The sequence below is a fragment of the Cyanistes caeruleus genome, chromosome 5 (assembly GCF_971803275.1).
Source record: "Cyanistes caeruleus chromosome 5, bCyaCae1.hap1.1, whole genome shotgun sequence".
NCBI lineage: Eukaryota > Metazoa > Chordata > Aves > Passeriformes > Paridae > Cyanistes > Cyanistes caeruleus.
Genome location: NC_141705.1, coordinates 5891128 through 5912993, shown reverse-complemented (window position 1 = coordinate 5912993; position 21866 = coordinate 5891128). Strand labels below are relative to the sequence as shown.

At 49.3% G+C, this 21866-nt stretch overlaps 4 protein-coding genes and 1 long non-coding RNA gene across 9 annotated transcripts in view; 4 read left to right on the top strand and 1 right to left on the bottom strand.

Annotated features, from left to right (window-relative positions):
• The window catches only part of LOC147652891 (uncharacterized), a 31522-nt gene extending 26764 nt beyond the window's left edge, over positions 1–4758 (top strand). Inside the window, exon 2 of one of the 2 annotated variants that reach the window (XR_015287504.1) lies at positions 718–4758. This is a non-coding gene — a long non-coding RNA (uncharacterized LOC147652891). The remainder of the gene's footprint in view (positions 1–717) is intronic. The other variant, XR_015287503.1, reaches the window with a different exon arrangement.
• CD8B (CD8 subunit beta) lies at positions 1343–10782 on the bottom strand. 3 transcript variants are annotated; one of them, XM_023925703.2, is made up of 6 exons: positions 10615–10782; positions 8735–9048; positions 6067–6411; positions 4043–4138; positions 3313–3402; positions 1343–3205 (listed from the first exon to the last, which is right to left on the bottom strand). In XM_023925703.2, the coding sequence occupies exons 2-6, from the start codon at positions 8778–8780 to the stop codon at positions 3165–3167; spliced, it is 618 nt and encodes a 205-aa protein (XP_023781471.1). In that variant the 5' UTR covers positions 8781–9048; positions 10615–10782; the 3' UTR covers positions 1343–3164. The 3 variants fall into 3 exon arrangements, with proteins under 3 accessions (XP_023781471.1, XP_086747541.1, XP_023781470.1); XM_086891415.1 differs by lacking the exon at positions 10615–10782 and adding an exon at positions 9904–10215; XM_023925702.2 differs by lacking the exon at positions 10615–10782 and having other exon boundaries at positions 8735–9839.
• Positions 10692–21676, top strand: LOC147652889 (uncharacterized). Of its 2 annotated transcripts, none has more exons than XM_086891395.1 (3): positions 10692–10811; positions 12214–12505; positions 18207–21676. In XM_086891395.1, the coding sequence occupies exon 3, from the start codon at positions 18217–18219 to the stop codon at positions 20839–20841; it is 2625 nt and encodes an 874-aa protein (XP_086747521.1). In that variant the 5' UTR covers positions 10692–10811; positions 12214–12505; positions 18207–18216; the 3' UTR covers positions 20842–21676. The 2 variants fall into 2 exon arrangements, with proteins under 2 accessions (XP_086747521.1, XP_086747522.1); XM_086891396.1 differs by lacking the exon at positions 10692–10811 and adding an exon at positions 11810–11910.
• LOC111928306 (uncharacterized) lies at positions 12807–21676 on the top strand. Its single transcript, XM_086891397.1, has one exon. The coding sequence runs from the start codon at positions 12807–12809 to the stop codon at positions 14502–14504; it is 1698 nt and encodes a 565-aa protein (XP_086747523.1). The 3' UTR covers positions 14505–21676.
• LOC147652890 (protein NYNRIN-like) lies at positions 14847–18170 on the top strand. Its single transcript, XM_086888943.1, has one exon. It carries the CDS (start codon positions 14847–14849, stop codon positions 18168–18170), a length of 3324 nt encoding a protein of 1107 aa, XP_086745069.1.
• Positions 21677–21866: the final 190 nt, after the last annotated feature.

The window sequence follows — 21866 nt, the reverse complement described above, 5'->3', positions numbered from 1 at the left end:
TTTGCTTTCAGTTAAGTGTTTTCAACTGCACCTGATTTACTTTTTTGTACCGTAAAAACACAGACCACCCACATAAAAATGACTGAGCAGCTTAAAACAATAAAGAAAAATCGAGCATTTCCAAAATTAGATTAACAACTGAGATATTCTGTAAAGACTGGCAATTTTTTAACAATGCATTTGCAGAACTTTAACAAAACCATGAAGAATATTTACTGCAATGCCTGAAGTATTTGTGTTTCTGCTCTGTATCTATCCTTTGAATATTTTAGTGCTTTCAACATCTGCACTGTTTATTGAGAGAACAACTGGATTATATTTTTATAATATAGAATAAAAATTCTGTATTTTCTTTGTATATCATCTATATATTATATATATTATATATATGTTCTATAACATGTTCTATATAAAATAGATATAGATATACTATAAAATAGAAAAGAAATAATAGTAATAATAAACCAGACTTTTGCAACATGTAATTTTTGGTCTCTTTACAATTTCTTGCCCAATGATTTGTGGGGCTGAGCACAACATAGGTGAAGTTTTGTTTTTGAGCCCATACATCTGCAAAACCCTCCTCGTCCTTTTGTCCAAATTTTGTGGTGCCTCATTTTTGTCATTTAAGAGGAAATGGTTTATTTACATTTGAAGCAGGGCATTTGGGCTATATGCATAAAATCCCATTATTTTTCCTTCTGTTCCTTGCTGCAGGAGGGACGGTGACAGTGGGACACAGGAGAAGGCTGATCCATCATTGGAAGGAATCAAGGAATAAATTAGGGTCCCTCATGTGCCAGGACATGGTGGCAGAAGTGACACTAATGGACAATGCTGTCACCTGGATATCTCTCTCTCCATGGATCCAGGGATCATGCTGTTAGCAGAGATGCACAGAAATACTTTCCCATTAATATTCAAGTTGGAAACACCATGCCACGACAGAACACGGCATCCCTGACCCTTGGCTGGCACCATCACTGTGCTCTCAGCAAAGAAGTTGCAGATATCAGGGAATTGGGATAATTTTTGCAGCATCTTTTCATTAGTGTTTCTGTTTTGTGCTTATTTACGCTCTGGGAAAAAAGTCTACGAAATGGGAATCTATTTTTATCCATCAGCTCTCACAATTGTGAAACCTGCTGCTAAAATCTCTCCCAGTTTTACTGTATAAAACACTATTGATGATTACAGAAATTACTATTATTTTTTCATAATTTCTACTGGTAAACTGCCCAAACCTGTGTTTCAACAGGCCAGACATCCTTTGGATGTCACTGTCCTCTCCTGTTTTCACTGCACACAGGTGATGTAGAGTCTGGGTGGGTTTTGGTTTTGCTTTTCTTTTTTTTTTCACATACAAAGGGAAAGTGAAGACTAATTGGGGAATTCAGACACTGAGCAAAATCTTTGCTGTGGGGGAGCAGAGAGCCGAGGGGGAAATCCCTATCCTTTGTGCTTGTGTTATTGGGGTTGGGCTATAAGGAATAAACCTTTGCCCATGGGAAGTATCAAAGGGGTTTTCTTACAGCTGTCGTGAAAAATGTACATATCATAAAAACCATCTTCTTCTGGGGCAAAACTCTGCTCACTACTTGCAGAGTAGGAAAATGATGGTTTTAGTTAATGTGAGCTCTCACAGAGGAGAAATGGTGATTTATGGGGATCAGAGATGCTCAGAGTCTCCTTCCTGCTCTGCCTGTGGTGGGATGGGGTCTCCTGCTTGTGTCCCCACAGGCTGGGTGGCCTGAGAGCTTGGGTGAGTGTCACAGCCTGGGAAAGCTGGCTTAGCATGATCCACTGCATCATTTAGGGGAAGCACCAACAGCTGGGCTCGAGACCAAGCTCTACAGAAAAATCAGTACTAAAGTGGAAAGCAGCAGCACCCTGTGGCTGGGAGGGAGGGGGAGGCCAGAGTGATGCTGGTCTGCCACTGCGATGCCCTGCACCCACAAGCTCATCCCAAGACTGTGCTAGCCCCAACCCTGGGGACTCTGGCCCACCTTCCCCTTGTCCTCACTGTAGCTGACACAGTGCTGGTGCCTGTGTGTGAGCAGATGTGGGGCTGGGGGTGCATCAGAGAGCGAGTGCTCGCTGCCTGTGTTCAGCAGGATGCCAGATTTCCAGCCCCAGCTCTGCCTTGGCACCCTGGGCAGCAGCTGAGCCTTGTTAACACCCCCTGGGAGACCTTCCCTGCTTCTGGAATCACTCAAAGCTCAGCACACATGGGCATTGCTTGGGACTCAGCATGCAGGGATGTCACACAGGGGTCAGGACACAGGGGTCACTTGGGGCTCAGCACACCCAGGCATCACTCACTGGCCATGCTGTGCTGCTGGGCTCAGGGCCAGCCCCTGAGGGCCTCTGTTTGCCCTCAGAGGTGGTGTTGACCTTCAGGCTGTGCCAAGTGTTTGGCCTTGTGTGCATAGCTTTGTCTGGTTTTCCTCTCCCCCTCCTGGCTGTTTGCAGTCTCCCATGGGAGAAGGCACTCTCCCAGATCTGCTCACCCCTGGAGCTTTTGCTCTGCCTTAACTCTTTCTTGGTTGGAGACCGTGGTTCCTTGCTTGCCACACAACCGTGTCCCTCACTGAGCAGTACCAAAAGACACCAAACTGGGGAACAAAATAACTGAGTGATACATTCACTTTTGGTATTGAATAAACCTGCACAGGGTCTTTACAAGTTTCGTCTTCCCCATCCCTGCTGGTTGCTCTCAGTGTTTGTTTTTATAAAATCAAATTTTTATAAAATCAAATTTTTATCAACCAGTATTAACAGGGGCAAAAAAAGCACCTTTGTGATGAACAGAGGAGACCCAAGGCACTCAGTTTTCCAGCCCATCTGAATCCCTTTGGTGCACCAGCCCCTTCCCCCTGTGCAGAGCCAGCTGTGGCATTTGCCCTGCTCATTTTCCTTTGAGAAGTGCTCAGGATGCTGCAGAATCCAGCTTGGTCCTTTTGCCAGCTGTTGTGCCAAGGAAAATATTGAAGTCATGGTCTGTCGCAGGAAAGAAATGTCTGTTTTGTGGTAGAAGCCCACGTCTGTCCCCTGCCTGGGACAGCCTCATGCTCAGCCTTGCGCAGGGGAGGCTCCGTGGCTCCTCCCTGTCCGAGGCACGGGGGCAGTGGGATTTCCTGGGATTTTCTGGGATTTTCTGGGATTTACTGCCTGTGGATGCGAAGCCACAGCCTCCGCCGCAGACCTGGGAAGAGATAGTGTCCGTCAGTGGCAGGAGCCCCTCCCGGCTCACCCCCTGTCCTGGGCTGTCCCAGGGCCCGGCACCCCTCAGGGTGCTGGCGGGATACTCACGGTGGAGGCGGAGGGCAGCGGGCACCAGGCCCAGCAGGAGGAGCAGGACACCCGCGGCCAGGGGGATCCAGACCAGGGGACTGCAGGGACCTGGGAGAGGAGAGGACTCAGCAGCTGGCACCACCCTGCCCCAGCAGCTTTGCGGGATGGAGTGTGGGGTGGGGAAGGGAGAGAGGCAAGGCAGCTCCTCAGAGGAGCGGTGGAGGATGTGACCGTCACCCTGGGGTATCCTCTAAAGGATGCACTACAGAATCACAGAATCACAGAATCACAGAATCGGTAAAGTTGGAAGAGACCACAGTGGGTCACTTGGTCCAACCTCCCTGCTCAAGCAGGCTCACCCCAGAGCACATGGCACAGGACTGTGTCCAGATGGCTTTTGCATATTTTTGATAAGGGAGACTCCACTGCCTCTCTGGGCAGCCTGTTCTGGTGCTCATTCCCCCTCACAGTAAAAAAGGCATGGCAGGGAGCTTAGCTCTGAGGTCGCGATAACCTAAACTGAAATACATCCAGGCCCCCAAACCTGTGGGTATTCCAGGGAATCCCTCCTACAGGCAGAAGTCAGCTCTGCCCAGAGCAGTGCGTTTATCTGGAGCCAGACACCCACTCCTGCAGGGTGACATTGTGGTGGCCCCCACCCCAGGACAAACTCCAGCTGAGCCCTCAGGACCCCAAGAGCTCAGCAAGCCCCTTTATCCAGGCAGCCTGAGCTGGGGCAGTGCCATACCTGTCCTGCTGGCAGCTTTGCTTTTGGTTATCCGCGGCACGGGCTTTTTGGACACTGGTGTCTGTGTGGTCTTTGGAGGCAGAGGCAAAGCATCAGCTGGGGAATAAGGAGAAAGAGGATGGTCAGTGGGGCACTGAAGCTGGGAGATAAGGAGGAAGAGGATGGTCAGTGGGTCACTGAACCTGGGGGATAAGGAGGAAGAGGAAGGTCAGTGAAGCACTGAGTGCAGCAGAGATCTCCAAAGGCAGACAAGAGGGGCTGCAAATTTTGGCGCTTGGAACAAGCCCCATCCAGTGACCCCAGCAAAGGGCTGTGTCACTCACAGGGGTGAGCCTGACCTGAGCCTCTTGGGGGTCACAGAAATTACCAAGAGCTTTTAAAAGTGTTAATAAAAAATGTACCAGGTAAAGGAGGGGAGAAGGCTAATGCAGGGAAAACTCCCAAACTTGCTTGAGTGACATTAGCTGCCAAGCATCGTCTCACCAGCATTGCACAAAGTCATGGCTAGCGGGAGATTTCAGCAGCACTGCAATGTTTTAAGGGATCTCTGGATCTTTTCCTTGTTCACATTGCTCTAATCTTTGCTCAACATTTGATTTATTTTTTTTCCCTGATAAAATGAGGGCAGGATTTGTTATGGTGTATCTGAATTACAACGGAATACATTCATTTCTGAATAAAGTTGGCCAGGAAAATATGCCAGTAATGTCATTAAATAGCTGCGTGTCTGACTGCTCCAACCATATTTATTAAAAAATTTAGGTGATTGAAAACTATTTTATTTTTCAGTTTCCAGGATATAAATTCCTACAGAAACAACCGTTCTTTTACATGAAAAGATGAGGCATCAGAGCTTTGGGATTTATCTGGACAATTTCCCCCTTACATTATAATAGACTCAGGGAAAAGAAACGTAAAGACAATTTGTTTTATCATGAGAACTAAAAGGAAAAAAGGAAAATATCTAGGAAAGCCAGAGTCCTCCCTGAGCACCTGCTGCTGTTTACTTTTTAATTGGTGTCCTTGATCAAACCATTTCAAGACTGTTTTTCATGCTCTGCACAGAGATATGTGCCCAGCTGTTAAAAAACAATTCTCCTTTATCTTAAACCAGCTTTTCTCTGAGCCTGCAAGAATCCAAAATGGGATTTCTCATTCCGTTCAAGGTACGGAGTATATTTGCAAAAAAAAACCCAGAAAAACTGGGACACTGGCTCTGCTTTAGAGTCAGAAGCTGTAGCGGCATTTTGGTTAAATAAGTTATTTGTATCTTAGTTAAATAAGTTATTTGTCTCCCTAAAAGTCCACAAAAATAGAGGCTGAATCCCACTTCAAATACATTAGTTTTTCTGCATCAACTACTGCTCTGTGGTCAAAAGGAAAATGGGCTGAAAAGAGCTTCTGTATGACCCAGATGTCTGTAAAGCCTCTCTCCTCCCATGACACCTGCAGAAAAATGTCATTTCTGTTTGGATCTCCCCAAGGATAGTGGGTTGTGAGCTTTGAGGAATAAATCCTATTTCAGTATTTTTTTGTGAAGGGTGGTCTTGAAAGCTGCCATCAGATCCACCCCAGAGATGTGAGGGGTGATACTCTCTGGCCTCGCTGCTCTTGTCACTTGGAGTGAGCGTAAGGAAGAATTATGGCATGGAAGGCCCTGTGAGCTGAGCAGGGCACACATCCAGTCTCTCATCCAAAGTACAGCAGGGAGTGAGAAAAACGCAGGGCATGGCAATATCAGGTCTTCCTGTGGAAATCTTAAAGCACTAGGACCAATGCTGAGCTCAAGGTGTGCCCACAACAGAGCAACTGCTGATGGCAAAAGGACTATCACATGAAGCTGACCTAAATTTCAGCTATTTTCTGCATTTTCTGCTTTATCCAGTCTCTTCAGAAAATCCCCAGAGCCCCAACCTTACATCACAAAACTGGGAAGAATCTACCAAAACTAACCACCCCTTTTCCAGGGGGCCTCATCACAGCCTACTGGTGACACATTTTGGAATCCCGAGTGTGCTGCTTACCCACTCTGAGCTGTGTCCCACTGCCCAGGAGGAGCTGGGAGGACTGGGAGATGGAGCAGTAGTAAGTGCCGCTGTCTGAGGGATGCAGGTGGCTGATGTGCAGGGTGTAGGAGCTGTGGGCCCTTGCCTCATGGACACTGAATTTGTCCCGGCTCACGTTTGTGCCGTACGTGGCTTTGCCCAGCATGTTGGAAAATACCAAGAACTCGAAATGTTGCCTCTCCTGGCTCCAGCGGTACCAGTACACCCCGGTATGCTCCTTCTTCACCTCACAGAGCATTTCGGTTTTACTGTTAGTTTGGGCTGGAAGGTGCCCTGGAGTTTGGGTTAAAAGTGTATAAAAACCTAAGGAAAAAGAGAAATATACAGTTATTATTTTAATTCATTATTTTTCTTTCATCCAAAGTATACATTTTCTTTATGGGCTTAATAAAATCACGTAGACACACAGACCAGGGGGGTCACAGAAGTGAGAAACAGGAGCATTTTTATTAGGATGCTCCCATATTCCCTCAGAGGCCTTTTTGGGTTCTCCAGCTATTTTTTTGGCCAAGTCAAATTATACAGGCAGACTTTTCTCTGTGACACTCAGCTAAGGAGGAGGCTCACTGGCAGGGAGAGGGATGGAGGGATGGTTTTGAGGGTGTCCTCAGGGCTATATGTGCAGGGAAGAGCATCCCTGCCTGCTCCTGTGGATGCCCCTCTCCTGCCCTCCTTACCTTTCTCATTTTTCAGACATTTCACCCCTTTTTCAACAAATTTTTTGTGCCTCTTAACTGGTTTGCCAGGTTATTCTTCTAACAGATGTAACTCTGATAAACATTGCAGGGGCAGAAAAAGAGACAAAAAAATGTGTAAAATATCTCAAAATGAGCCAATTTGATATTAGTTTTCAGACAGTGATATTTTTCAAAGGAATTTTGAGACATGAGGAAGGAGAGGGAGTGAGTGAGGGGCAGTGGTGGAGTTCAAAGCTTTGGTTTGGCATCACCAAAGCCCTGTTTTGCAGCTTTTGTGGAAATTATCTGAGTCTTGTTTGGCCCAGGGAGATGTGAGGGGTGTCTGTGTGAGTGAGGATGTGTCCTTGTGGAAAGGAAAACAGGTAACTTGTGATCTTTGCTGTTCAGCAAACAGTCCTGCAAAGCTGCAGATACTCTGAGACCGAGTAAAAAACAGCCCTCTGAAGATAAGGACACTCCTGCTTCCCCCGTCTCTTTCCCAGGCATGTTTTAAAGCTGTGCAAACATCTCAATAATATATGTTTCTTGTCTTTTTTTACCTTAAAATGTTCCTTTTTCTTCAAAATCCTGAAGTTGTCTACAGCAGTTTTTTCAGGCTCATGCAGCCCTGCTAACCCAGTGCTGTGGGGATTACCCAAGAACACCTAAAGGCATTAATGTGGCACAAGGTCCTGATGTCTCCCGTGTTCCCAATGGGCAGAGGAGAGGGCTCCAGTAACTGACAGGGGTCCAGAGCCTTCCTCTGTCCCCACACCAATGGCCCTATCACTGCCAGTCCTGCAGAACACTAACACTGCAATGCCAGAATTCAAGTGTTGCACAGCAGCTGGAGCATTTCGCCATATCCTCTGGCTCTGTGACAACATTAATGTCTCCTTATTATTAAAATACATAATTTTAAGGTTTTAGAGCATAATTCTCTCAAATTTTGCCCTGGCAAACACCTGTGTGTTTTTTAGGGGATGAAATGTGTGTGGCCATGGCACAGGGGGGCTTCAGGGTCTCCTTGAGTACCCTGAAGTCTGGCTCTGCTGGGCATGGGAAACATAACTCTTCATGAAAACTTATCCTTGACCTGTTGGAGACACTATCTAAGTTATATAAATCAGAAAAGATAAGAAGAGATTCTGGAAGATCTCAGCTCAGTGCCAGCGGTCAAGCCAGGAGTGAGCTAGGATGGAGACCGAGTAGAAAACTCATCTTCAGTCATATCTTCAACCCCAAAACCTCCCTGTTCCCTTTCCTGGTGTGTATTCAGGGGAACCATGGGGAATCATGGTGCTTGGCCAGACCAGCCTGCAGCACCTTAAAAATGCTCCCTTTTCCTTTTGCATGGGCAAAGCAAACTCTCATTTATTGAGCTTTTCTCAGTGGGATTCCCACCTCACAGATCTATAGGGTATCAGAGCCTGTAAGGCAGAATGGTTTTATAACACACCAGTTCCAGCTGTGGGCCTTAGGAAATACTCATCTTTGGAAGATTTAGAAAATTTGATGGGATGTTTATCATCTTCATGTTACACAGGCAGTGGAGAGAGGAGCTATTCTAACTTCTCCATTAGCAGCTTCCTACAGTCCATCTGCACTGAGGGCGCAGCAAAAACTCTGTTGTGTCTGTATCATTATGTATTGAAATATGAGTAGAATATAGAATAGAATAGAACAGAATAGAATAGGCTATTCCAGTTGGAAGGGATGCACAGCAACCAGCCGGTCCTGCTTCCTGACCCGTTCAGAACTGACCAAAACCTAAAGCTTGTTATGGATAGCATGATCCAAAATTATTGGAAATAGGTAATAATATTCTGTAGATCTATAGTGTGATGGTATATTTAATATTCCATCGTCCAGCTGCTGGAGTGTGGTTGAAGAGAGGTTCCAGCATGATTTTAGGTGCCCTCAACCCTTAAGAGATGTGTCCCTCTTACCTGGGATCTGGAGGCAGATGTAGAGATGGAGCCATGGCCAGACCATGGTGGCGGACTCGGTGACGGAGGGGTTTTGTGCCAGCTCCTCTTTTCCTCTCGCTGTCACCCCTTGGTGGCAGGGCTGGCTTCACCTCAGGAAGTCCTTGCCCCTCTCTGTGCAGATCTCTCACCAGCAGCTGCCAAAGAGCCTCTGCCACAGCAGCACCTGGAGCCTCAACCCAGCAGCTTCTTCTGCACCGAGCCCCAAACCTGAGTGCACCGGGGCAACAGCCCTATACTCTTCTCCAGCACTTCACAGGGTACCCTTAAAGCCCCTTTGAAAATAAAACCAAGAAAACTCACTGATTTTTAATTATGATATCTTCATATTTCACCACCTAGTTATTCCTCCTTCTTTTAATCTACTTTTACCAAAAAATTGCAAATGTAGGACCTTAAAGATAAAGGCAGGAAATCATGAATTTTGGCTGTTTTCCACCCTTTTGAAATTAAAAAAAGCATTTAAAACAAGGAAAAGATGCAATTTGAACCGTGGGGTTGTTTTCTTCAGCAGAATTTATAGCAGGAGGTGTTTTTCTCTGGAAAATGCTGAACACCAGACCAACCCAACATAAAGCAGAGATGTGAGGCATCACAGAAAGCTTTGAAATCAAGAGCAGGAAACCTCAAACAAATTTGTGTCTGAAAAACCGCAAAAATGAGGAAATTCTGCTGGGGCTCCCCACCTCACAGCATGTGCTGCTTTGGTAGCTGTGACAGCACGTGGCTCATAGGCAGAAATACTTAAATGATAAAATATCAGAATGACTTTGAAATATCTGTGAGGAAGAGGTTTGAAGCACTTGGGGTTTAGGATTCAAAGACAAATGTATGAATTGAAATTACAGAGATGAACAGCAGGCTTCAATATTTTCATGTTTGGGAAAAAAATAGAAATCACTTATTATTTTTATTTATTTGCTGCCCTATTGGCTGACGAGTGAGATTCAGTTTTCTTTTATGTCCCCCACATGCAGTTACTTGTTGTCCTTATGATGCCCCAACATCTCCTCAGAAAAGGGAATCTCACTTGAGGGCACTGAGAAATCTCCCCCAGGGTTGGGCTGGCAGATGAATAGGAAGAACAATATTGCATCTTGTAGACTGTAAGCTTTTGGTCCATTTTGTACCAGATTTTTCCATGCTGCTGTAACACATCCTCTCCCCATTTCTGTTTAAATTGATTTCCTGCTTGAAGCGGGTTGCTAACTGCAAAACCCTTGCCACAATAGGCTCATCTGCTAAACTTTAGGGTGGGCTGAATTGTTCCTTAACTATTTCCTGGCAGGAGAAGGCAATTTTAGCATTTTCAAACTCATTTCAGTGCTTCCAAGCTCTTGTTTTCAGAGTTGAGCCCTTGATGTGGATTGCAGCAACATTTGCCTCTGCTGTCCTCACATTCTGCTCATCTGTCCCCTTTTGCTTCACATCACACTGAGACTGGGCCCTCCCTAGAGTGAGGTGAAACATTTCTTTTTTGTGAGGCAGGGGAGAAGGCAGTGCTTGTTATGAGAACTGCCACTGTAAGTGAATTTTTCCTTCATCCCTGTGGTGAAGTCTGTGAACTGAGCCCAAAATCCCCAGCAGCTGCAATGGCTGCATCCCTCTTTTCCCACTGCTGCTGTCACCTCGAGCAACTTCTGCCTTCCTGGCCAGGACAAGAAATTTTCTCAGAGGTGGCTTTTGCCATCATTACAACCTTGGATACAAGGATGTTACACTGGGATGACTCCCCAGGACATTATAGCAGCTCTAGAGAAAGCAAAAGGAATATATGAAATGTAAAAGCATGGTGTACTGGAACACAGATTAAATGTAATTTTTTAAAAATTGCTGTTTACCAGTGGCCAAGCTGTTCTCAGGAATGGCTGTTGCTCCTACAAGAAAACATTTTGGAGGAGGCATACTTCTGTCTGGCAGCATATCACCAACAAAAATCAAAGCACTGTGTGGACGTGCAGGAGACAGCTGCTGTTTATAACATCCCCACACTGTTTGGGGCTGCTATCCTGGGAAGAAAATGGGAGGAAAGAAGAGTGTTAAGTTGATCTTATCTGTTCACACAAGCAAGATTTGTCAGTGACCTTGTTGAGGAACAGCAGCTCCTAATCACCAGTGTTTGGCTCACGGCTGGGCCATGTTGGGGGGGAATTGTTGAGTTTTGGTGTATTTCTAATATGAAGCTGCACAATTTCTAGGGGAATTTTGATTCTTAAAGACAACCATCCCTGTCCCCAGCCTAGCCAACCCCCTGTGAACCCATCCTACTCTAATGGGGAACAGCCCCTCTTCTTTTTTCCAGCCTGCATCCTGCCCACCTCACCACACCATTAATTTCTGGTGCTTTCACTAACTTTTCTGAAATTTTCACTCTTTCTTTTCCCACTGTTATGAGTTGCTTACAATAAAGTGTTTGTTTTGGGGGGCTGGAGCAAAGCATTGGTGTAGAACAGGTTTAGAGCCAAGAAGCAGGACCCAGCTTGGGCTTCATCTCTGTTGAACTCCCATGCTGCAGAGGAGGTTAATTGCAGCTAGAGAAAACAGCTACCATAAGAATAGAGAAACAAATCATTCTCTCTGTGCTTTTGAGGCTAAAAGGACTGATTTTGGGGGTCAGGGAAGGCTGCTCAGCCTCCAGACCAGTCCAACATAAGCCAGTACTGCAGTATGTTGAAATAAGGGCTGCTCTGGGGGGTAAAGGGGTGCAGGATTAAAACTCCCTCAAGCTCCAACAGCCATGTGTGGACATTTTTTTTTCCTTTTAAAAATTCTTTAAAGTGTTTTTATTCTAGTGGAGGGTTTAGCTTCTGAAGTATTTCATTAGAGGTAAAATCAATAATGAAAATGATGCATTTTCACTGAGACGATTGGTACCTTTTTCTGACTGTAATAGCAGAAAAAAACCCAAAACAAGTGGGTCATATTTTCTAAACTTCTCCAAGCTAAGATGTGGTTTGTATGGTGAGGCTGGGGTGGGGGGGTCTATCTGCTTTTGCAGGTGCAGATTTACAGCTGCCATTGAGATGATGTAATACCACAGTGGAGGCTCCTGACATCTCATGGGGTAACCCCAAGGTCCATGCCAGTGTATGATGAGCTGGGCTGTGGCATGGAAAAATGCTGCTTTTAAAGACCAGGTGCCAAAATGGATCTAAATAATGACTTGAGTGAATTTTCCTGCCATTTCATCCCTCCCTGGCAAATAGATCAGTGCTTGGGGGGTGGTTTGGTGGGACTGTGTTTGTTACAGGTGTCAGGTGTGAGCTTTGTGTGTGATCTCCCTACAAACCCCAGGTGCTAATGGGGTGTGCAGTGGGCCATGGGGGGGATTTGGAAGGGTGGACGATCAGAGGACAGGCTCCAGCTCTCCCTCTTCAGGACATTTGGTGCAAGCAGAAGTTTAGTGTGAATCATGACTAATCCTGGACCCCCCCAAACAGATAAGGGGCAGTGCAGGTGCTGCCGTGTGATCTCAGCTTCCCTAATCAGTGTTGAAGAGGATAAAGAAAGACAAGGAAAGTGTCCTTGGGAAGGCAGCACATGGAGGAGGAAAAGCCACCAAGGAAGTAAACACAGGTGTCACCGGCCCCAAACAACGACCTGCCATGGCTATAAAAATCACCAGGCTGAGACTTCGTGACCACCTTTACCTTAAAGGTGTTGGATCTGCCGGACCTCTGCAGAGACCATCTCCAATCTCCTGGGACTGCCGGAACATTCAGCTGAGGATTGGTGAGATCTTATTATTGGGGTCCTACTCCATCTCTCCTTTCTTCACCCGCTCCCTCATCCCTTCCCCACTCCCTCCCCGGGAGCCGGCGGCTCGCGGCAGCTGCCGGCTCGGCCGTGGCCTCCTGTTCCACCTTCCCCTTGCTTTCTGCCCAGGCTCAGTGTCCCCCTGGGGGCTCTTCGGAGGGTTGGGTTGCGGGGTTGCAGCCTTGCTCTGTGGAGGGGTTGAAGAGGTTGTCAGTGCTGGTGTGTTGTGGTAGTTTTGCCCTGAGACGGAGCCGTCTCAGATCCCATCCCTTTCACTATGATGAGCGACATCGTTAGCAGCTGGAAGCTGGAGCAGTTTGTGCTCCAGAAGTGTCTCCCCCCAATCTGGTCACCAGGGTCTTTCCAGGGCCCAGATGCTTACCAGCAGCTGTGCCAGCAGTGGGAGAGCTGGTCAGAGGAGAACAAAAAGCCCAAACCCACTAACAAGTGTAAGAAGCGAGCGGCTTTGCAGGGTTTGCTGATGGTAGGCAGGGAGTTGTCCAGATTGCTGAAGGAGGCTCTTGACAATGTGCAGACCTTGGAGCAGGCCAAGGAGGAGCTCAAAATCCAGGTGGACAACCTGCGGGCAGAGGTGCAGGGTTTGTGTGGGGACTCTCTGCGGAGCGCAGTGGAGATTAGCCGACTGGAAAACAAGCTGGGCTATGAGAAACTGAAAACGGAGGAGTTGAAGAAGGAGGTTGGCAAGTGGATTGGGGAGACCCACGATGCCCAGAGCGCGGTGCGGGCGGTCCTGCAGGACGTCCAGCGGGACCGGGGCACTGGCCCTGATCACAAGGTATGCCATGCCAAGATCCAGGAGCTGGAGGCAGAGCTGGGGGTGTCAAGGGGCATTGTGGCTGCCATTAAGGGCAAGAGGACCATGATCGGGAATGGTGAGGGGGAGGACTCCCTGGACCTGCACCCACCCCACTATGATTATGAGGATGATGTGTGGGGTGCTAATGGCCCCACCAGGCCGTCCCCCTATGCTCCTCTGCGGGAGGAGGTGTGCCAGCTGCAAGTAGGGGAGGTAGAGGCTTCCAGAGATAAAAAGGTCCCACACGATGAGCCAGTCAGCCATGTCCCACTCCAGCCCATAGACACCAACAAGGCTGTGCTCTGGTTTACCCCTGAGCAGCTTAAGACAGTGGGGAAGATGCTGGGGCCACTGACAAAGGAGACAGCAATTAACTGGCTGTCCAGGATCCAGCGTCTGCCCAAGTGCCAGAATGGCAACTTTGTGAGTGACCTGATAGACATTGTGAGAAAGAGCATGAAACCAGATGATTTTGCTTCACTGCCGGGGGATGTGCAGATGGGCAATGTCCAGGATATTGGGGATGTCCTGCTGGCTGTGCTAAAGGTGTTCTTCCCAGAGGTCAACCCCTTAGTGCTCTTCCATCAGGAGAAGCAAAACCCTGAGGAGAGGCCCGATGCCTATGTTAACCGTAAAAAGATGCTCTACCAGATGGCTGGGCTGCCTGGCTCAAAGGACTCCCCCCTCAATTTTGACAGGCCTGAATTCAAGGAGCCACTGGTGGTAGGGCTGACACCCCCACTGCGGGTGATTGCTGGTGGGGATGCAGCCAAAAAGCCTCTATCAGAGCTGGAGCAGATCCTGAACCAGAATTTTGAGCTGCAAAAGCAGGCATTCCCAGGGTACATGTTGGGGGGGAAGAAAGGGAAAACCATGGCCATGTCTTTCCAAAATGGAGGGATGAGAAAAATGCAAGGAGACAACCGAAAAGATCCTGATGGCAAGGGGGGGCTGGGGAAGGAGAACCAGCAAGGGATGAGGTTTCAGAAGTCTAACTCTTGGCGGGCTGAGCTGAGGAAGCGCTTGATAAAGTACGAGAAACAGGAGGACATTGATGGCTTGCCAGATGCGGAGCTCTTCCAAAAACTGGCCCTGCATGAGGCCAAAAAGCACAGCAGCTCCCACCCAATTGACCCAGGGTCTAAGGCTCAGCAATAGGGCTGCCAGGCACCTGCATCGCCCCTTTTTGTGGCACCGATTAAGACCGATTTGTGGGGGCGCCTGATAGTTGATACAACTATTGGAGGAGGGGTGCTTGGACAAGTGATGTTAATTGATACTGGTGCCTCTTATTCAATTCTGAATATGACCCCCGGCAGAGCCGGGATCTTCCAAACCTCTGAAATTATTGAATTGACAGGGCCAAACGGCCAGAAATCCTCGGTGCCGTTTACAGGGCCCATACCCTTTGAAATTGGGGCTGCCAAAGGGTCCGAAAAATTTGGGAAAATGGAAATGAAAGGAAAGCCAGGAATTTTAGCCATCCCTGCACTGACAAAGATGGGGGTGGTGGTGGACCTGGCAAACCAAGCATTGCTACACTGCCCACAGATTGATTTGCCCGTCATCCCGGCAAGCCACAGGGTGATGTCAGTGAAAGCCCCTGAGATCCTGGTCCACCCTGAGTGGGAGCCCCGGGTGAAGCGGGTCACAGAGCAGTTTCCTCAGGTCTGGGCAAAGAGCAAGCTGGACTGTGGGCAGATTGATGCTGCTGTGTCAATCAAAGGGCTGGATCCTCCTCCTCAGCTTCAGCCCTGGTATCCAGCTGAGGCTGAGGACAGCTTGTGGGACACAGTCAAAACCTTGCTGGACCAGGGTGTGCTGGTGGAGCAGCAGAGCACCAGCAATTCACCAGTGTGGCCCCTGAGGAAAGCTGATGGGAAAATATGGAAGCTGACAGTTGATTTCAGTGCCCTGAACCAAGTCACCCCAGTGCAGACCTCCGCGGTTGTCAAGTACCCCAACATCATGGCAGCCATCTCCCGGGGGTCAGAGTGGTTCTCTGTGCTCAGCCTGACCAGCCCATCATTTGCCATCCCCTTGCACCCTGAGTCCTGGCACAAGTTTGCCTTCACGATTCGGGGACGGCAATTTGCTTTCACCAGAGTCCCTCCGGGTTTCCACAATGCCCCTGCCATCTGCCATGCCCGCGTGGTGAGGATGTGGGAGCAGGTCAGCCACCGGGACAGCGTGCTGTCCTGTGCTGGTGATATCCTCATCCACACCCAGACAAAGGAGAAGAACCTGGAGGTGCTGGCAGAGGTGCTGGGGGCTGTCCAGAAGACAGGCTTCAGGATCAACCCCACAAAGGCCCAGCTGTGCTGGAAGGAGGTCTCCTTTGTGGGGGTGACCCTGGGGGAGGAAGGGCGCTCACTGGAAAAGCAAAGGGTAGAGCTAATACAGAAGATGTCAGCACCATCTGATGTCACCACCCTGCGGTCCTTCCTGTCTCTCCTGAGGTTGTGCCGTGAGTTCATTGAGGGCTATGCAGAGAAAGCAGCCCCCCTTTGCCACCTCCTGAAAAAGAACACCCTCTGGGAATGGGGGCCGGAGCAGGACGAGGCAGTGAAGACCTTAAAGGAGAGTGTGGCACGAGCCCCCATGCTGGCACATCCTCGAGGGGGCAGACCCTATGTTCTGCAGCTGGCCAGCACGGGGAGTGGGCTGCAGGCCACCCTGAGCCAGCAACACAGTGCCAACCTGCTCCCTGTTGCCCACGCCTCACGTCTTCTGACGCCTGTTGAGCAACAGTTCAGTGATTATGAGAGGGAGGTTTTAACCTTAACCTGGGCCCTGCAGCACTGGGAGTACCTGCTGGGGTCAGCCCCAGTGCTGCTGAGGACCTCCTGCACCCTGGTGAGGTACCTCTTGTTGGGAAAGGGGGATGAAGGTCCCCTGTGCTGCCCCAGGATGGCCAACTGGGCGTTGGCACTGACCAACAAGGAGGTCCACGGGGACCCCTCACCTGGTGCCTACAGGGTAGTAATTGGTGCAGAGAGGGATGGGGAGCAGCTGGGAGTCTCCCTTACTGACCCCAAGCCATGGCGGGCACCCCTCTTTGAGAGCAGCCTCAGCCTGGAGGAGGCCAAGGAGAGAGGCTACGTTGTGTGGTTCGTTGATGGATCCAACTACCATGAGGATGGGGTGCCCTACACGGGCTATGCCGCTGTCAACCGGGGCACTGGGGAGGTGGTGAAGGGGAGGTGCCTGCCTCACTCCATCCAGGCTGCAGAGCTGGTGGCTGTGATGGCTGCCCTGGAAAACACGCCACCAGACCAGCCACTGGCCATATTTTCTGACTCGGGTTGGGTGGTGCGTGTGGCGCTGGAGTGGCTGCCCCTCTGGAGGGAGAGGGACATGCAGTCTGCTGATGGCAAGCCTGTCACCTATGCCAAAAAGCTGCTGTACCTTGCAAGGCTGGCAGAGCAGAGGACGTGCCCAGCACAGATCATTAAGGTCAAGGCCCACAAGAAGGGAACAGAGGAAGCCAAGTGGAATAAGGAGGCAGACGCCAAAGCCAAGCAAGGTGCCAAGGAAGGGCTGATGTGGAAGGCCAGCAAGATATCAGAGAGTGGCCCAGTGTCAGTGGCTCCCAGCAGGCACTGGGAGAGTGTGGATCTGGTGGGCTTGCAGGCACAGGACCCCAGGCTCTGGGAGTTAGCGCAGGGCAGGGAGTACAAAGGGTGCAAGGTGTGGAAAGATGTCTCAGGGCTGGTCCTGGCACGGAAGGAGGGGGCAGATTTCCCAGTCTGGGTGGTGCCTGAACTGGTCCGGACAGAGCTGGTGGCCCTGGCTCATGAGCAGGGGCATCTGGGGACAGACAAGACCATGGTGAGGCTGCAGGGTGCTGGGTGGTGGCCTGAAATGAGAGAGGATGTGGAGAGGTATGTCAGCAACTGCCTGACGTGTGCAGCCAACAATCCCGATGCCAAAACAGCCAAAGCCATCCTGGGCCACCAGAGGGTTTCTGGGCCATGGAGCAAGTTGCAAATGGAGTTTATTGGCCCTCTGTCCCAAACAGCCCAAGGCAATAAGTACTGCCTGGTGGTCAGTGACATCTTCACCAAGTGGGTGGAAGCATTCCCAGCTCGAAGCAACACAGCCAGTGCAACTGCAAAGATCCTGGTAGAGCACATTTTCTCACAGTGGGGCATCCCAAAGGAGATCCACTCAGATCATGGCCAACGCTTCATTGGGGAAGTTACAAAAGGGGTGTGCCAGGCCCTGGGAATCAAGCAAAAGCTTCACATCACAGGGCATTTCCAGAAGCCAGTCTCAGCAGAGGGGCCCAACCAACCACTGAAGACAGCACTGAGGAAACTTGTGTGCCAGCAAAGGAAAGACTGGGATCGTAAGCTCCCACTGACCTTGCTGGCACTGAGGGGGTCTCTGGCATCTCAAACACTTTCTCCCTCCAAATTTCCTCCTGCAAGAGACCTGAAGTTTCTGGAGCACTGGTGGCAAGGAGGGGAGCCCCCGGATGAAATGCAGCCCCGCGTGCTGATGGACAGGTGGATCCAGGACATGCTGAGGACGGTGTCAGCCACCTACCACCAACTCTCCTCAGTGCAGGAGACCAGCATCCCTAAGATGGATAAGCAGTTGGGAGTGCTACTGCGCCCCGTGGAGTGGAACACAGGGGACCTGGTAATATACCGAGTGGTTAGGGAGAAGAACCAGGTTCTGGAACCCCAGTGGCTGGGGCCTGTTAGGGTTGTGAACAAAGCCAGCCCCTCTGTGTACCAGGTAGAAATCAGAAAAGGGGCAAAAAGGCAGGAGAAATGGTTCCATTCTTCACAATTAAAAGCATGGAAGGGAAACTAACGGGGCTGGAGAGCCCGCCTTGCTTATGTTTTGCAGATAAAGGAAAATGGAAGGCGATTGTGACCAGCGGGAAGGGCGAACTTCGTGGCATCACCAGCCCTGTTTGTGCTGCGGGGAAAATGCTTTCAAATTTGTGATTGCAGGATTTACTTTGCTTTCTGGTATGTGCATAGTGCTGAGCACCCAATGTGCCCAACCAACCCATCAGCACCTTGGACAAAATGTCATTCATTCTCACTTAGAAAGGCACCTTGACATACAGGCCACAGCCCAGCACAGGGTTAGGAGGCACACAAAAATTGGGACTGATTGGCCCTGGTCCCAAGCTTACATAAAACATACAGGAATCATGGGATTAAATTCTAACAAAGGCTTAAATTTGTCAACAGTGGTTATGCATGGGGCAGAGGTGTACTTAGAAAATGAATGGGGCTGGGATAGCACAAACAGACTTCCACAGCTGCTGGGAAAGGTGGGACAGCAGATAAAGGTGGGGTGCAGGGTAATTAATGGATCCACTCACCAGCAAGTAACTCAAATCTCTGTCACTGATATAGAAACTAAGAACAATCAGAAAAAAATCTGTGCTGTGGAGAAATTGGACTGCTGGTACAATTTTACTTTGGTCCAGCCAGTCTTTGTGGTTTGCCTCTGGGCACACAACAGCGTGGGGCTGTCCTTTAAATTTAAGATCAGCACCACAGCACCATCCTTTTCTGCCGTTAAAATCTCAAAGTGTCATTTTTTGGCCTGGCATGCAGCCCCTTATGCTGCAATTGGCAACCAGGTAAAGCTGGAAATTAAATACTCCCAAGAAAGTGTAGCTGACCCAATGCAAATTAATGGCACCACTGTGACTGTCACAGCCCCTAACGGCCACCAGTGGATCATTCCATTGACCTGTCTCTGTCAGAGCAAAACACTTGACAGATCTGAATTAGATGTGGAGGCTTCATGGTATAATCAGGATTATGGACGCTGCCCACACCTAATCATAAAGCTCCAGGTGTGGTGTCAAGGAAACCTGAGCGTAGAAATGTCTCCTGAACTTGGAGGAAAGTGGTGGATAGGAGGCCCAGAAGGATTTAAAAAAGAATTTGCCATCACTGCTGTGTTGCCCCCTTTTATTTCCAAAATAGGTCCTTATGTAGTGAAGAAAAATCACATCCAGGAGCTGTTGACAGGGCCTGTCCGGTCACTAAAGAAGGTGGTGCTGTCTCTGTCCACTGTTAATATTTCCTCTGTCAGACCACACTGTGCCCCCTTCCTGTCTACTCTGCACACTGGCTGGCTGGCATGGCTCCACAGCCGCTCCCTCCAGGGCACCCGGGCCAGGAGAGACCTGCTGGCCACTGCGCTGGGAGGAGGAGGTGCTGGCCTGGGAGTCCTCAACAGCATGAATGCTGAGGTCTTGGCAAACAAGCTGGAGGCTGTCACCTCGGGTGTGCAGAACCTCCTCAAGCCCCTGAATTCATCCCTGTCCAGCCTTGGGATGGGGCAGTGGCTTGTGTCAGAGGTGCTTCCCACCTGGGAACAAATAAGTGAGAAAGACCATCAGGTGGTGTTGCGAGCCCTGGGCATCGAACAAAGTAACGTCTCTCTCGCTCTTAGCTGCATCCAGGCCCAGATGTGGGTGCAGAGTGTCGTTGCAGGTATCCTGAGAGACGGTGACAACGGCGTCCTGCCCACTGAGATCCGAAAGATCGTGTGGGACGCGGCCACAGAGAAGGAGCGGCAGCTCCAAGCCTGGTGGAGGCTCGTCAACTTCACCCATGACCAGGCTCTCAATGCAGTCATTGCCCACGTCCTCACTGTGGCCGAGGCTCGCATTGAAAAGGTCTACCCCATTGTGGCCCTGGGGGTAAACACAAACGGGTCTGTGGTCTACCCCCTGGACCACCGCATGTGGGCCCGGCTCTCTGATGGGAAGTGGCAGACGGTCGATTTGGAAGCCTGCATTTTGGAGAGGGGGCTGGGATTCATATGCGAAGATGATGCCCTTAAGGCAAGTGATGTGTGCTTTGACACCAAAGAAGGGGTGTGCCACTTTGAGATCAACCCGCAGAGCAGTAAAAAAACCATGTTAGTGTACGTAGGGAAAGGCTGTGTGTGCTTCAGAACGACATGTAAATACGTGCAGATTAATGAAGCTTATAACCAGACCGTGTTTAGCGACTCAAATATGTGTGCTTGCAATGTAGCTACTATTAGAGGCTGTGATTTTGTGTATAAACCACCTGTGTTTACTAGCCAGTTGCTAATCAGAAACTATACCTTGTATCGTAGTATAACCCCGACCCCCATCGGTATGGATTTATCACTTGTAAAAGAAATGTTAGAGCATGCAAGTTTGCAGCAGCTGCTAGAAAATGCCAAGGCTGAAGCTAAAAAGATCCTAATAACAGTCCACCATGATGGCAAAGTTATAAAACAGGTAATGGAACGAATTAAGAGGGTGGGAGAACACCATTGGTGGGAAGTTTTTTTCGGCTGGTCCCCCACGGCCACTGGCATTTTCAATGCGCTGCTGCACCCCGTTGTAGTTATCCTGCTAATGCAAATCTGTGTGTGCTTTGCCATGGTAGCCACTTGTTACCGGATGAGGCAGGTGAAGCTCAGCTTCGACAACCAGGTGAAAAGAGTGGGGCTGGCCAAGAGCGTCCTGCAGTAGTCAAGGGCAAGACTGGGTTGGCCTCTGTGTTTGCCACCAAGAAGATCTTTTGGCTCCGCTGTTGGCTGCAACCCAGTAGGCGTTGAGCGGTGGGGACACACGCCATGCCAGACCTTGATGAGAGGGATGGCCTTCTGTTAGCAGAAGAGCCATCCAGGCGGGGAAGACAGGCCAAGCAGCCTGCAGATGGCACGAGTCACAGAATGGTTGAGGTTGGAAGGGACCTCTTGAGAGGTTTCGTTTAGTCTGAACCCACCTGCTCAAGCAAGGTCACCTAGAGCAGATTATCCAGGACTGTGTTCAGCTGAGCTTTGACCATCTCCGCAGATGGAGACTCCACAGCCTGTCTGGGCAAACCTGTTTCATTGTTTGATCACCCTCCTAGTAAAGAAGCAAAAGTTAGCATAAGTAGCTTGTTTTTGAACTTCCCATCCTCATATACTAATGTAAAGAAGCTGCTCTTGTGTGATTTAAGAGTCTTTAAACCAGGGAGATGGGAGTAGAGAAAACTAAGGACACTGTCTTTGGAAGGAAAGAGAAGGAAATGTAACCCCTGAGCTTGGAAAAGCACCCATTGAGGACAGCAGGGGTGTGAACAGCCACAGAGACTTGGAAAGATGGTAAAAGATGAGCAGAACAGAAGACCCTGTAATCACATAGACTTTGAGGAGCTGAATCCACATGGATCTTTGCAGCACCACCTCCAGGTTCCCAAGACTCCCGGCACGCCTGGCCAGCGGATTGGTGAGATCTTGTTTTTGGAGCCTGGACATCACAGCTTTGCTTTGCTTTTCTTAAGTTGCTCATGTACTCAATAAATCTGTCTGTTAGAGAATGGGCTGTCTGTTCAGTCACCACCTCTCACTCACTACCCAGGCTTGGACCTTTGGCTATACCAGGAAAAAGAAGTCCTGGTGAAAAGCAAAAAAAAAAAAGGTTTTTTTTTCTCTTTTATAAGCCCAGATCTCTCACTTGCTTTTTGTCCGCAGAATATTCACTCAAACACAAAGATTTCTGCCTTGGGC

What these genes read in the sequence shown, in the direction of transcription:
- CD8B (XM_023925703.2), bottom strand. Translation starts at nt 8,780, where the DNA reads ATGGTCTGGCCATGGCTCCATCTCTACATCTGCCTCCAGATCCCAG. An exon ending in CATCTGCCTCCAGATCCCAG is followed by an intron (nt 6,412 to 8,734) that starts GTAAGAGGGACA and finishes CTTTTTCCTTAG; the next exon opens with GTTTTTATACACTTTTAACC. An exon ending in CGCTGCCCTCCGCCTCCACC is followed by an intron (nt 3,206 to 3,312) that starts GTGAGTATCCCG and finishes ATCTCTTCCCAG; the next exon opens with GTCTGCGGCGGAGGCTGTGG.
- LOC147652890 (XM_086888943.1), top strand. Translation starts at nt 14,847, where the DNA reads ATGGGGGTGGTGGTGGACCTGGCAAACCAAGCATTGCTACACTGCCCA.
- LOC147652889 (XM_086891395.1), top strand. Translation starts at nt 18,217, where the DNA reads ATGGAAGGCGATTGTGACCAGCGGGAAGGGCGAACTTCGTGGCATCAC.
- LOC111928306 (XM_086891397.1), top strand. Translation starts at nt 12,807, where the DNA reads ATGATGAGCGACATCGTTAGCAGCTGGAAGCTGGAGCAGTTTGTGCTC.